Source organism: Sinohyriopsis cumingii, chromosome 6 (assembly GCF_028554795.1).
Source record: "Sinohyriopsis cumingii isolate HCF-2022 chromosome 6, ASM2855479v2, whole genome shotgun sequence".
Lineage (NCBI taxonomy): Eukaryota > Metazoa > Mollusca > Bivalvia > Unionida > Unionidae > Sinohyriopsis > Sinohyriopsis cumingii.
In genome coordinates, this window is record NC_142966.1 from 84407233 (window position 1) to 84422950 (window position 15718).

At 34.7% G+C, this 15718-nt stretch overlaps 1 protein-coding gene across 1 annotated transcript in view; it reads left to right on the forward strand.

The window, feature by feature from the left end:
- LOC149797355 (scavenger receptor cysteine-rich domain-containing group B protein-like) overlaps nt 1–15718 on the forward strand; it is a 49710-nt gene that overhangs the window by 20719 nt on the left and 13273 nt on the right. The window contains exons 5-10 of the mRNA XM_089960749.1: nt 2406–2562; nt 5105–5265; nt 6252–6408; nt 8773–8945; nt 14090–14237; nt 14730–14890. Of these exons, the coding sequence (XP_089816875.1) occupies nt 2406–2562; nt 5105–5265; nt 6252–6408; nt 8773–8945; nt 14090–14237; nt 14730–14890 (957 nt within the window). The remainder of the gene's footprint in view (nt 1–2405; nt 2563–5104; nt 5266–6251; nt 6409–8772; nt 8946–14089; nt 14238–14729; nt 14891–15718) is intronic.

Below are 15718 nucleotides of genomic sequence, written 5' to 3' on the forward strand. Positions count from 1 at the left end.
AATCCTCTGGATGAGTCAGGATAGGCATACAGTTGATGGTTAGATTCCGCATGCAAGTGAACATCATGTAAAACATAGGTGAGAGTACATTCTCCCTAATAAAGGCATAATTCAAACCGATAACCTTCATTGTAAGGTTTTCGTACCACGAATGCATTATATAAAATTGACACATACAAGTCTTAGACTTTAAAACATGTCATTCTGTAAATAGCTCCAATGTGAAAGTCTGAATATTTCTGTGGATGAAGATAGAACTAATATGCACGCGTGTCCCGTCTGTGCGAACTACAATGTACGACACGTGTATTTATTGTACTTGCACAAGGTATGAGCACCTTCTGCCATACACAGTTGCCTGTATTATTAATAATAGCTAAGCACCTGCATGAGGTGTTGGCGTACAAGAAGTTACCTCCAATTTAAACACTTTTGGTTGTTCGATATCTACATGACCTCTAAATTGCAAGAGCATATTTCTGATGAAGTGATACTTTCAATTTGGGGTTTATTGTAACCTGGATATATTCTTGATGTTGGAAAATTTGCAAAAATGGGGGAAAAATGCTGCGTATGCTGCATAACCTGGAGCAACACTCACCATATGTCACGTTGCGTTCTTTTGATGGCAACGGATGCATAAGGTATACAACTTGCTCTGTATCCTAGGACAAGTTTTTCATCTTCAGTGTATTCAAGGTATAATGTTATCACATATCGTTCAAACTGTACAAAGAAAATAGTTTAAGCCTATTGCAGATAAATAGCATATATAATTAACAGAACGTTTATTGTGGGATGGTTTGGGATTATATTTGTTGACCCAGAAAATATTTAATACTTTATGAGGTAATGAAAGAAAATTAACTGGATTTTATTCATCCTTAAGTATGTAAGCCACTTGCTTTATCCTGCTTACTTAATCAACTTTATTCAACTCTTTGTGTATGTTTATTATAATCAATAGTAGCAAGCAAACTTTGACATTTGCCTCCATATTTCGATCATTTTCTTCAATTATTCCAACCAGTCTTTCGTATGGGCTATTGATTTTCCTGTATATTGAATACACTCCTACTCTTAATAATCTATTCATTTTAATTTCTAAAATGATCTATTGAATTTTACTTTCCGCCACATACAGTTAAGTCCTCTCTCTCTCTCTCTCTCTCTCTCTCTACAAATTAGAAACAAATATTTTAAGTCGATCACTTTGAGGCGGCTTCTTTAGAGGTAACAGGTCATGCTCGGAAATGATAGCCAACTAATATCACTATGTGTGAATGTTATATTTCTTGCACCTCGACTATTTCTTCTTTGACGCTTGGGTTAGGGTGGAGACTTGGATTAGTGCATACGTGATTAGGTTAGGTCATTGGTGCATGGGAACTACACGATAGTTTCCACTACTCGTGCTACTGGTTCGATTGCTACTCAGATGTTTCTATAACTGTTCTTAAATGGCAGAATGATTCGTGTCGCACCGTTAAACAGCTTCAATTTTGATCACACATTTTACCAGAATACCAGAATACCGTCGAGTATGTAACTGCACCTCACAACGTTGTTGCACTTCATACTGTCATTCAACGTTTAAAATAGACGTCAGTTGTCTGATCATTGGTGTGTGGTGGGCAGAAATATAATTTTTAAAACTGGTTATGTCCAAACATTGACTGAATTTCAAATCTTCGACCTGTAAAATATAATTAAAATCAGTTCAACCAGTCCGTGTATTTAGAAACTGTTTTGCTGAAGATTTTCATGTGCTTACTAACGACATTTCAAGATGTATTTACCAAATTACATGTAGAACACTACGCTTTCTGGACAGAAATTTTGATTTGCGATGCAAATTACAAAACGAAAATATATTGATTTACGACATTTACGATTTTAGTAATTCTTTGTTGATTATGGATTTTTGGTGCTGGCAAGATATTTCTTAAGCCAGGTACTTCAACAATTTCAAGGAGCAGACATCATAATTAAGAGTATTCAGGAGGTTTTACTGTAATATGGATTAGTTTCACAGAATGGACCCTCATATTTCTTTGCACAATGAAACGCTTATTGATGGGTCATACAAATGTGAATCAAGAAAAAGCATTTAAATGTGATGTTAGAGTTTCTTCATGTGAAATCACTAGGCGATTAGGCTAAAACATTTGTTTTATTTGCGTGTTTAAGTACGCTGCAGGTGACAACAATAGTTGCCTTACAGTCCTTTGAAAAAAGTGGTGCAAATGGACTCGGGGCAGGCTCACTCAAGTATTGGTTGATTCACTGAATATGAAAATCTTTTACGTGTTACAATATATATATATATATATATATATATATATATATATATATATATATATATATATATATATATATATATTGATTTGTCAATGAACTTACAGCGGTACAGAATATTCGTCTTGCTGGAAACGGAAGTACTAGTTCTCGAGGAAGGGTTGAAGTTGCGGGTTCAAACGGCATTTGGGGAACGATTACTGAGGGTGACTTTGACTCGTCTGATGCTATGGTTATTTGCAGAATGCTTGGATTTAGTACCGGGTACTTAATACGTTTATTAGAACGCTTTTTCCATGTAAAATATAAACAACGTATGTATTGTGATTATGTATTTTTTAATAATACCCATTGCTTACAGAAGACGCATTATCCAATTATTCCGCCATCAAAAATCGAATTACTGGAACTTTAGTGTCTCAGAAACTGCACTTGATGCTATAGAAACAAGTATAGACACAAGCCTACCTGTAAACTAAGGTGATATAGTTTTCATTACATTTCAGCTCCGTAAATTTGCCTGAGGTATTACTTACAATTAGATTGTCGCATATAGCTCATCGTACAGATAATAATAATGCATTGTTTTTCTTCAAGTCGTGTTGTTCTTATGGTCATTCAGGTTTCTATAGTTACCTCTTTTAATTAGTTGCACTTCTTATTATAGGAGAAGTAAGTTGGGAATTTGATGTGCGAAAACATTTAGGCATGTTACAATGAATTTGTACCCACTCAAGAAATAGTTCCCTTATTCAATCATTAGTCCCATACCAAATATTTAAAAATGACGTATCAACATTAGATGTTTCTTTAATCATTTCAAACATGGACGAAGGGCAACTGACCTCACCGTACGATCTTGCATACATAATGCCTCACCTGTCGCTTGCAGGAAGATAACCGACTCTAACTGTATGTATGCGCTTAATAATCTTGTTTACGGACACAGGCCTGATAAATGCGATATAATGGACTAAAGAAATAAAGTCTGATTAGTACTTAAATCATTACAGGTGATATAGGTTCTGACTGATTTAGAGGCTTGTAATAGAAATATTTTATAAACATAATAATGAAAATAATAGTAATAATACACTTATTTAAGCACACTATTGTCATAAAAGACCCATCTGCCACGTGGTCTTGAATATTTGTACAGGTAATGTACAATGGTGTCACTAGGGTTGGTGTCACCCGGTACGGTTACTCATGGTGTCACCCCCATGGACCTCCTTCCTGCATAAAAATTCAAAAAATGTATAGACAGTCATTTTGGTGTCACCCCTCTGAGATGGTGTCACCCGGTGCGGTCCGCACCCCCCGCACCCCCCTAACTTATGTAAAAATTAAGCACTGACTCAAGTTTTCTCGCAGTGGCATTCACACGTAGATTTTATAAAAACGTTTACTTCAACAAGGTTTCTGACTACAAGGATAAATGGTAAAATGATCCCATATAAATTTGGTCTTGTATTTGCATAACTTGTCTTACATCAGTCGCTGAAGAGATATTAGTTATCAATATATATTGGAAATGGAAACGTGATTTATAGATTGGTGACAACAAGGTCTTTCTAGATATTGATAACCCGTAGAATTGTAATGCTCCGGTCACACACACACACACACACACACACACACACACACACACACATACATACATACATTATTGCACACACACATACATACTTACATATATACACACATGAATACATACATACATACATACATACATACATACAGTATTGCTCAAAACAAATGCATCGGACAGAAAGTGGAAATGGAGAGACAAAGAGATGACATATCAAGCCGTCATTGTCGGAAGCTGGACATATTGTCCGTGTACGTGTTTGTCCATGGTCAAAATCAATGTCCACACAAAGATTTTTAGATTAAGTCGATGTCACTGTCTTTTTAACTCTTGCTAAATTCAAAATCAAACTCGACAGATAACGGTGTCTTGTTCTTTCATAATAATAAAGCAATACATCATGTAAAGTAGGATAAACATGCCACACTAATAGTAATTGATATATTAAATTGTAATGTCAAATAACACGTAACACCACACCAACATAAGGCAATTATGAAACAGACATAAAACGCATGTGAAAGTAAATTAATATATTACATAGTAATTAAAAACTTTCTCCAGCAATACAGTGATATAAGACCAAGTATATAAAACGTGTCAATACATGACATCACACCTTGTCATGATTGCAATCAAAAAGCAATCGTTATTAGTTAAAAAAGTATGTGAACAACCAAGCATCCAACTGGATCATGTTTGATCATGATTTTGTAACAGGGTACATGCTGCAAGGTTAAACGTTTTATATTAAACTAAATTTGAAATTACTTTCATGTATAAACGTACAAATCTGCTTTTAGAATTAAACACTTGAAATATAAATGTTGCCGTTTTGTAATGGTGGAATTTTACTAAACAGGCGGGCACTAATATGATGAAGCAATAATATTATTAAATAACGTCAGCCTTAATGTGGCACATACACCATCTGTTGTGTGAACATAACATGTCAGTGTTCTGACTGTGCTCCTTCTATGCAAATTATTTTTGTCCTGACATAGATATTCAATGCATCTAATTTAGTGCCAATATTGTTGTCAATGATTGTGCATATCACCTATTGATGATAATATATAATGAATTTGTGTATTTCAAGCAAAGCATACTTAAAACTTGAATTTCTTAAGGTATAAATAGCTTTATTTCTATATTGTTTTTAAGCATATTGAAATTAAGTTACATAATGTTTAATGTGTCTTTCACATTTTTCAGTCAAGCAATTGCATACCGTAACGCCTACTTTGGCGCGGGATCTGGCCCAGTTTGGCTTAATAATCTTGGCTGTCGAGGAAATGAGACACATCTGGATCAATGTTCGAGTTATGTTTCCTATTATAACCATTCCAGTGATGCAGGGGTAGCGTGTGGCATTGGTAAGAAATAGTATTTTATCGGTTTATGTTACTATGGACTTAGTACATGTTTCTAAGACGTTTCAGCTCAATATTTCGACTATCCGCGTAGCATTTTACTCGTTTAATTTATATATTAGTTTTCAGATGCATGCTAATTTCACCTATATACATAAACATAAGTGACACTAAAATGCACATAGTTCCAAAAATGAATATAAATCCACAAGGTTAAGGAAAATAAACCATCTAACGAGAAAAAAAATATTAAATGTTCCAAGATTGGGGTTAGACAGATACCTATTCTAATTGCCAAGAAAAACTCCAGGTACTAAATCCTGTAGTCTAAATGTAATATGCACGATCTTTAAAATACAAAGTTCGGAAACATCCGCATTGCAATGATATAAAGTCGACAATGTGCAAAAAATGTCATCAACAAAAAAGATGGAAAATTGAACCTATTCCTGCGTTAAATAAAAATAAATACAAACTATCAATGTATACAAAGACATAACCAAAACTTTGGTACACTATTGTAAATGTAGCTATACGATTGTTTTGTACTTTTAATTCGAAACTAACGAGAACGAAGAATGTGAGTCAGTCTAGTATATAACTAAGTTCAGATATACGTTCAATGTATACTTCAAGTATCTCACATACATTTTCTAATCAAGAACGCCTTTGCCAACCTATAAAATACATATTTATTTTGATCTTTATAATAAATTGAGTAATTGTTGTAGAAATCAAGTCAGTCAGTCATGCAAATCCATCATGAATTATCTACTAAATACGAACTTCATGCAGCTCTTGAGCAATTTCTGATGTCTTTTAAAATGCCACAAAAATGAATCTGGTTCTGGTTGCGTTCTAAAATGGGTGAAATGGCATGATATATTTATTGTAACCTAGACACCTATAATATTTTAAAAAATCTACTTTTCTCTTATTCAGTTTAAGCCAATTAGGTTTTTGACAATAAAGTCACACTTTTATTTCAGGTGCTATTGTACGAAAGATTCGCCTTGCTGGTGGTCGAGGAAAACGCGAGGGAAGAGTTGAAATTCTAGGTCCAGATGACACGTGGGGAACGGTGTCTAATATTAATATAAATGCAGCCAAAGTTATATGCAGAATGTTGGGATTCGAGACAACAGGGTAATTCAATGCGCATTGTATTTGACTAGAAGAAGTATTCTAACTTATTTACTAATTTCAGATATAAACTATGGAGGCATGGAGGACAGTCTAACCTTGGTACTTTCTAAGCCTTTGATAAGTATTCCAAGTGTCAATAGTCATTTTTCAGCCCTTTCTCAATTATGGCGTCTTTATTTCTTCCATAACTTAACTCTTGATGGTAGATTCCTCCGGTTATCCAAGCCTTCTAATAGCTTCGGTTTTCTAGTGGCTTTTGTACTTGGTGATATTTGTGGATGCAAACCTTTCCTTCTTCGATCAGTTCGAAAGGTTCAAAAGCTCTTTTGCAATTGTCCTGTAAATAATTTGTATCGTTGTTTTTTTTTTGGTGGTGTTTTGTCATTCAATAGCATCTCTATAGGAATCTACCAAACAGCCAGTAGAATTATGGTGTTTGGCGAGGTTATTGTTTATTTCTTGCCTATGATGAGATTCATTCGTTTTTGGAAATCAACGTTTTCAATAATATATTGAACCACACGGATTTGTGTACTAGCATTCTAAGTACAATTTTGGCTTGACACTCCAGCTTATAATTGATAGAAAAGCTCACTTTTGTAACTGAACTTCGGAACGATTTGATCTTGTGTACATGTTTATAAAGTAGACCCTATTGTTGTTGCAACAGTATGTGACTCTATATGTGGTACTGTCTAACGTTAAGGAATCAGTTTTAAGTCCAAGGTCAATCAGAAATCTAATCAAAAGATGCATTTTTCATAAAACGCTAATTTTAGTTTAATGAACATTTACTTAATGAGAGGTCTGAAGCAATACATTTCATTGTTTTAAGCTGGAAATTCAGGCGCTACGGTAGCTTATTTTGCATATATATATATATATATATATATATATATATATATATATATATATATATATATGTGTGTGTGTGTGTGTGTGTGTGTGTGTTTTCAAACCTAATGATCAGCAAGCACTAGGTATCTAGTAATTACGTACTAACGAAACATTTTCATCTGACTCGCTGTTACACGAGATTGGATCACATGCAGTGATACCTTTAACACATCCAACATGAACCAAAACACTACAGGTAACATCTCATTAAGACTCTGTTTCAGATAGCAGAAATGAGATAAAAGCGCTGAGGAATTATAGTTCTAAATCGTCAGGTTTTGTTGGACCTGTTGTGCGTCCATGTGATATCGACTATGAATGGCCCTAAACATAAGGTGGGTTACCGCGACCGCCATGGCAATATATTAGTTAGTTGCAGCACAGTGATTCTTGAAATTATTATTTGTGCCCAAAAAGGTTTAGATACACTTCCTAATACTCTGAAATTGGGTCGTCTATCACGGCCGAAATAAAAAAAATTAAGAATTGTAGCGGAAACATTCCTTGTAGATCAGTTGTGCAGCGGAAGGTCGTCTCTCATTTTTGGAAGTAATACCGTGCTTTATGGCAGCCATTATTAGCGGAGAGAGGGAGAAAGACAGAGAGAGAGAGAGAGAGAGAGACAGAGAGAGAGATTGTTGCTGTGATATAGTACTGTCATCGGAGATACCGTTTTCATAGACAATATCTGGCTTTCTTTATCGCCGCATAAAAAAAAACATACACCTGTTATGCAAGGAAGGCTGGGATCCCAGTAAAAACGCTAAACAAGAATCTCGTGAAATTGTTGTCATTGACTTCGATAAGAGACATTGTACTTCGTGTCAATTCGGTTGGAAAATAACCTTTGAAACCGTGTTCCTCAACATTGTACTGTGGCCATGTCATGCACTATTCATATCACAGTCTAGTTCATTCCAGGTGTGAAACTGGGTACTTCTTTCTTTGTTACTAACCTTACACATTACTTAAGTGGTTAAAGTACCACACGCAAAAGCATGCACTGATTAATTTGCATAGCTATTATGACGTATTGCACAATGAAATAAATCAATATCTGCTTAGCGGCGACTCCTTAAATGTATATTATTTTACGAATTGTTTTTTACTTTGCTGATAATCGTAACGTGGAAAGGAACATCTAGAAATTTAATATATTACGCGCGTGCAGTCAAACTATAGCAAGTTTAGCTTTATCGTAATTTACCTGTGTGGGACGATGTTTGTATTTGTTAAAAGAACACACATTACTTAATGGTATAACATTCAATGGTATCAGTAGATGTAATTTTTAGATCATTTCATCTGCTTAGAAATATATAAATATACAAATGTGTATGTTTTACATCTCTACATGTCTATAAATATCCTTGCGGAATGACAATTTTAATTTCAAATATGTATATATGTAGACACATTGCTATCTACTTTAACACAACTGACTCATGTTAAAAACTTATATTTCAGCCATGTAAGTGTGTTTACAAACGCACATTTTGGGCAAGGTTCTGGTCCTCCCTATTTTTTTCAAAATTATGGATGCACAGGACTTGAAACAAATATTACAGAGTGTGCTACATTTAACGTAATGATCAATTATTACAACCACGACAGTGACGCAGGTGTTAGTTGCAACAAAGGTAAGTCAAACTAATCGATTAGTGAGATAAAAATGCTATCACATTAAATGAACCACGTTATGTATGTATGTATGCATGCATGTATGTATGTATGTATGTATGTATGTACGTACGTACGTACGTATGTTGTTGTTGTTGTTGTAGGATTTAACGCACCAGATAGGCTATACATGGCGGCCAGTATAGTTGGTGGAGGAAAAACCCTGGAAAACGCCGGGAAGAACCACCGACCCACGAGAAGCTACTGGCAGATTTTCTCACGTACCAACGTTAGCCGAGGCTGAGACTCGAACTGACGCAGACAGAGATGAGATGGCAGTGATCCGTAACGATGAGTGCTTTAGAACACTCAGCCACTCGGGGCCACCATGTATGTATGTATGTATGTATGTATGCATGTATATTTGTATGTATATATGAATGTATGTATGTATGTATGTATGTATGTAGGATTTAACGGCTATAACATATGTATGTATGTATGTATGTATGTATTTAGGTATCTATGTTTGTATGTATATATGTATGTATGTATGTATGTATGCATGCATGTATGTATGTATGTATGTATGTATGTATGTATGTATGTACGTACGTACGTATGTATGTATGTATGTATGTATGTATGTATGTATGTATGTACGTACATACGTATGCGTATATGTGTGGATGTGTTTTAGCGTGCGTGCGCGAGCACGTGCGTGCGTAGATGAAAGGTTCAAAGCTGATGCATTCTTCGAATGAAGTAAGAGAAATACGTATCGGTTTAAATAAGGGAATATCGATTTTCAAGAATGATACATTGCTTGTTATTCAATAAGCAAGAGAAGGAAAAGCTATGAGAATGCTACTGATATTGTACATTACAAAATAATATCAATCAAAACGGAATTGGACTTAACGACAGCTTTGTAAGGAAATTGAAAGAAGATATTACTACAATGGTCCAGCTTCAACAGCTACATTAAATGAGCTAAAAACCTATGAACGAATACAAGTGTACATGTTTTGTCATTTTAAAGAAAGATAAACTAATGTTGTAAAAAATGTAAATGAACTTGAGTAAGACCTCAAATAAACATAATCATTTGGGGAATGCTAAAATATCTGTTCCAAGACAAAGTGCAATAATTGCTGTTATTATATGCTCATAATTTTCTCCGTTAATTGTATATTTTCAGAATCGTGCAGTATTTTACGATATTGCACTCACGTGCACTTCATATTACACTCTAGTTTGTCCTATAGTGTATTAGGAACTACTTTGTAAACAAATCATGTACACTCACGTAGTAGACGCTTTACGTTTTGGTTGATTAAATTTGTTTGTAAACTAACTAAAGCAGATGTTTCGTGGACTGCAACATATGAGCTGATTTGCCACATTCCAAGTTAACATTTTTGATACAATGTTTCGGATTTATCGAGCGATAGACGAAAAACAGGTCATACAATGTCTGGGTCCCTAAAAATAACATGCAACTGACAATGCATAAACTGTCTTCATTAGCTGGTAATAAGAATGGCAATAAAGATACAGTTTTACTTCAGGAACTTCCTGAAATGTACTTTCTTAATTCTGCAAATCCGAATTACATGAGCAATATCATGGGTTCGCAAGCTTGATTACACGATTAGAAATTGCACTGTAATTTGGTCTAAAGTCCAAGTGCAATTACATCCTTCATACAGCGCTCAAAATGAATAAAAAAAACAACATTGTATTCCATAGCATCATTTTGACAATTAAAATTTTAAGATTTCACATTTCCCCCATATAATTTCAAACATTCAATGGCACAACGGAAACACAATTGCAGATGTTACCACGCTGCCCCCCTCGCTGCAGAAATCAGGTGTACTTCATATAGAACTGACACAGATAAGTCATCATTATCACGAAAGTTAGCAGAATCGAAAACAACTACCAAAAGCTATTTATTCCAGATTAAATGGGAAAGTTGTTGCAATTTGCATTCATTCACAAAATGAATATAAGTTTCAGTTTTAAGTTGACCTAAACCCCATTTTCTTTCGAAAGTAATGTATAGCACTCGACTCAGTTCAGTTATATCTGGGTGGAGTTATGTGTTCATTAATAATGTTGTTGTTGTGTACTGATGAATCTGCGTTTGTGTATTTAGCTTTAAATAAGGCATACATTCAGTTACTTTGTTTCTAGTAGTTTATTTTTGTTTATATAATTAAGCCTTAAATAGAATACGAAAATGAGCATGTGCTAAAAAGGTTACTGTATCTGTATGGGGAAATATGAACTCGTTTTGTCGGATGGATATACTTCACTCCCAAGGTCGTGCAGTATATCCATCCGACAAACGTGTTCATATTTCCCCATACAAATGCAGTAACCTATAAATATTTAGAGCCGTTGGTATTTTAACAGTAACAGATGATCTAAACTAACTTTTGAATCTGAAATATATTTTTGAAATGTTACTGTTATTTTTGCATCTGTCATACCCTGGATTAAACATCTGTTGTTTTCTTTAACAGCATCAGAACTACGCTCTGTAACGATTTATTTATTTTACCTGGCCAGTTGCGCAATATGTTATCCATGACCCTTTACTTTTATTGAGACTCATTAATCATTCATTTGTCAGTTCATTATGTCTTGGAGAAAGATACAGATTCATTATAGTGTCTTTATGCATTGTCTTGGAGTTTTGTTAATCATATATGCATCTTGTCCACCAAACTATATTCCACATTTGTGAAGTTCAATGTTTTTCCAGTCTGCTTATTTCTCTCCTTTTTAAGGGAATTAACATCACTGAAATTGTTATTTTTAAGATATCGCTAATCATGATGTTGTGGCATATTCATTTTTGTATAAATCGCGTAAATTTGTCTAGCTTTATGCTGTTTGTTGTCTTGGAGAAAGATACAGATTCATTATAGTGTCTTTTTGCATTGTTTTGGAGTTCTGTTAATCATATATGCATTTTGTCCACCATACTATATTCCACATTTGTGAAGTTCAATGTTTTTCTAGTCTGCTTATTTCAATGTCAGTGATATCTCTCCTTTTTAAGGGAATTAACATCACTGAAATTGTTATTTCTAGTGATTTGTGATGTGATGTGATTTTTGATTTTTAACGTAGCTTTAACAATTTTTCAGTCATATCGCTACGATGTCTGCAATGTGGCAGTTTATAGTGATGTCTAGCACTGGGGCATCATGTCGCAGACATGTAGTATGATGTCCCACCCAGTCACATTATCCTGACACCAGGCCGACCAGTCCTAACACTAACCTCTTAATGCTGAACGCCACGCGAGGCAGCTGTTAGTACCATTTTTTAAGTCTCTGGTATGACTCGGCCGGGGATCGAACCCACGACCTCCCGCATCCGAGGCGGACGCTCTAACCACTAGGCCACCGGAGCGGTAATTATTAGGACTCCCCGGCGGGGAATTGAACCCCGGTCTCCCGCGTGACAGGTGAGGATACTTGCCACTATATATTTCTAAGATATCGCTAATCATGATGTTGTGGCATATTCATGTTTGTATAAATTGTGTTAATTTTTCTAGCTTTTTGCTGTTTGTTGGTGCATTATATGCGTTTTATTGATCGTTCAGACTGCAACATTCGTATCTGAAAAAGTGAAATCTATATATTGACTTTACTAACACTGGTATGGTTCTATTCGACGAAAGCCAATTTGATATTACACCAGGCGGTAAAATGCTCGTATGCGACTTTGCTCCTTCGAATTAAATGATTTACTAAACAAATCTTACCACATTTTGCCTTGCATCCATTGCCTGAATCTTCGTGATCAAACTGTAATGTGTAGTTTTCGAAAATGCTTAATGACTTTTATGTCAATTATGCATTTAAATTCTATCTGGTTAATGTCCTTCAATGCTTTTTTATCAGCTGCTGATTTAAACTCATTCACGATACAAGGATAAGGTAAATATTAAGTCCATGGTTTGTGTATGTAATTTTTCATTGTTAATTTATATCAGCTGGTTTTTGAATTGCAAGTTAATAACTATCGTGCAAACAAGCTTGCTTTTAATATACTGTTTTGTTGGTGTACAGAGCGTGATAGTGGTCCGAAAAAATTGTTTTTACAGCTACTATATTGAATGTTTGTTGAGTCTTTTTGTTATAAACAACTATTTTGATCATCGTTGGGTCATATTTTTTGTCACCGACCTAATTCTGACCACCGCTGGCAAACGTTCTTGTGACAAAATATGGCGACCAGTTGCAAATTATACAGTTCTTAAGACCATTAGACACAAATCGCTAGCGGAAGTCACGAGGATCAATATCCCAAGTTCCTTAGTATGTTGATGACCACTGGGTCATAGTTTTGTCATCACAGTTGAAGACCACTGGCCAAGGTTTCATAGCTGCATTATAATACGGATCATTCGTGAAGGGTTCTGTTCATACAAATTGAAGACAACATGTTCTGCTTTTCGCATAGATGACATAGATTTGTCTCGTGTAGATTTGTCCACTATGCATCCGGATTCTTCAGTACAAAGTTGAGGACCTGTGACCTATGGTAAAGATCAGAGTATGGATGTGAAAATCAGAGATTATGAAGTAAAAGGTCATACAGTGTATGGCCCAGAATCAGTATATAGCCCATTACTTAAATTCTGTATCCAGTAGTTATCACAAGGCTACATCGAAAAATATTCTGCTGTTGAATCAATATCGGGGGAAATGGTCATATGCGACTTTGCTCATTTGAAACGGTCGTTTTGACTATGCGACTCGACCGTCTGTGGACGTGTCATGTGACTTTTATAATGATTCAACAACATGTAAGTTTACAAAATGGACGGGTTTTTTTTGTTGGCATTATAGCCTAATTTTCACAGAATATAGAGGAAACCCGTTGCTCTACTTATGAGATAAAGAACTATTTCTTGTTTACTAAACCCGTATGCATTTGCAAGCATAATATAACTGGATTACTGCATTTCATGCATTTGCTAGAATAGACTTTAATAATTATAAGTTTAGGAGAATACATTTATTAATATTAGTTTTTGTTTTGTAGATCTCGTATACTTATACTTAAAATATCTGGCAGTTTTTCAGTCAATTATTACACCATTGTATCATTAATTTTATCTTGTACTATTTAGAAAATTATGTACGGCTTGTTGGTGGGAACACTGAACTTGATGGCCGGGTTGAAGTCTATTATAATGGTACATGGGGAACTGTGTGCAACAATGGATTTGATTCTAGGGATGCTGAAGTGATTTGCTACATGTTGGGTTATGACTCAAGGTAATACAATGTTTTCTGGCTGTGTAATGCAAGGCATCTTTCAATAAAATGTCTGTATCTACAATTATTTGCTTTAAATTCTTTTTCAAATCGAGTATAGACAAGAAGCATAAAGAAAAGTTTGGACACTTTAGTTCTTTTAGCGTTATAACAGCAAACTATATTGCATTTGTGTGTAGACGTATTGTAAATCTGCTTCGTAATCTGTCCCAAAGCATTCTTCCATTTAATAAATACTAAAATATAACCTAATCGTTGCTGTATTAGTACCAAAATGTGCTAAGAACTCCGGAATGCACCCGACGTTTTCCCGGCATACTTTATTATTTTACACGGTCAAAGATCTCATCTATTGATTTCCGATGTATATGTGACTATTCATATTTTATACGCATTACGGTATTGCAACATCATGTGATGAAACCTTTGCCTTTGAAATGATTCTCTAGTGATAATACAATTTTGTAACCCTCTGTTTCTCTTAATGTATAGTTCAATTCAGTACTATACCTACGCTCGCTACGGATCGGGAACAGGCCATATTTGGCTGAACAACCTATCATGTAATGGGACGGAAGCTACACTAGATGAATGTCCTTCACTCTCGTGGGGTAGCTCAGGTTGCAATCACAGCCAAGACGTTGGAGTAGATTGTAAGTAGTACTTAGGGCGATTTAGACAATTTTATTTCGTTCACTGGCATCTTTGCTTTATACGTTCATATACAACCGTTGACAAAGTCGGATACAGGTGTAAAGACAAAATTGATTTTCAAGCTGAACTTTTATTTTCCTTATTTATCTACCAAACACACACACACACACACACACACACACACACACACACACATATATATATATATATATATATATATATATATATATATATATATATATATATATATATATATATATGAGAGACAGACAGAGTATATAGTTAATCTGATATACCGAGAGAAGTATGCATTAGTAATCAATAAGAAAATAGGCTTCCGCTAACGGTTAATCAAACATAGACATTACATTTTTTATGCCACGTACAATAACACATTTTTAGTTTTCAAAGAGTTAAAATTAAAAAGACCAGCACGAACGTCCCTGACGATCATGTCCGCAGCACATTTTGATTGAAAAGCTATTGCAGCTGTTCACTGTCTTGATGACAATTGTTAATTTGATTTTATGAACTTAAATTTTAACTAATATTGATTATATAAATAAAATAGGCTTAATATCTAAATATAAAAGATGGTTCAGATAACGAATGTATAATCATACAAAAAGCATTGCATTCAAATAGTGAAAGCACGGCCATTGGGTCATCCGCCAGTATGTCGAAACAAATCGGAAAAGGCCAATGGAAAAAAATGAATATTCATGAAATAATCAGGATGTTAGAGTTATCTACAGTAGATCCAAACCATTATTATATTTTAAGTACCACTGCTACTGTATATTTGTGTCTTTTTTATCCTATCTCTC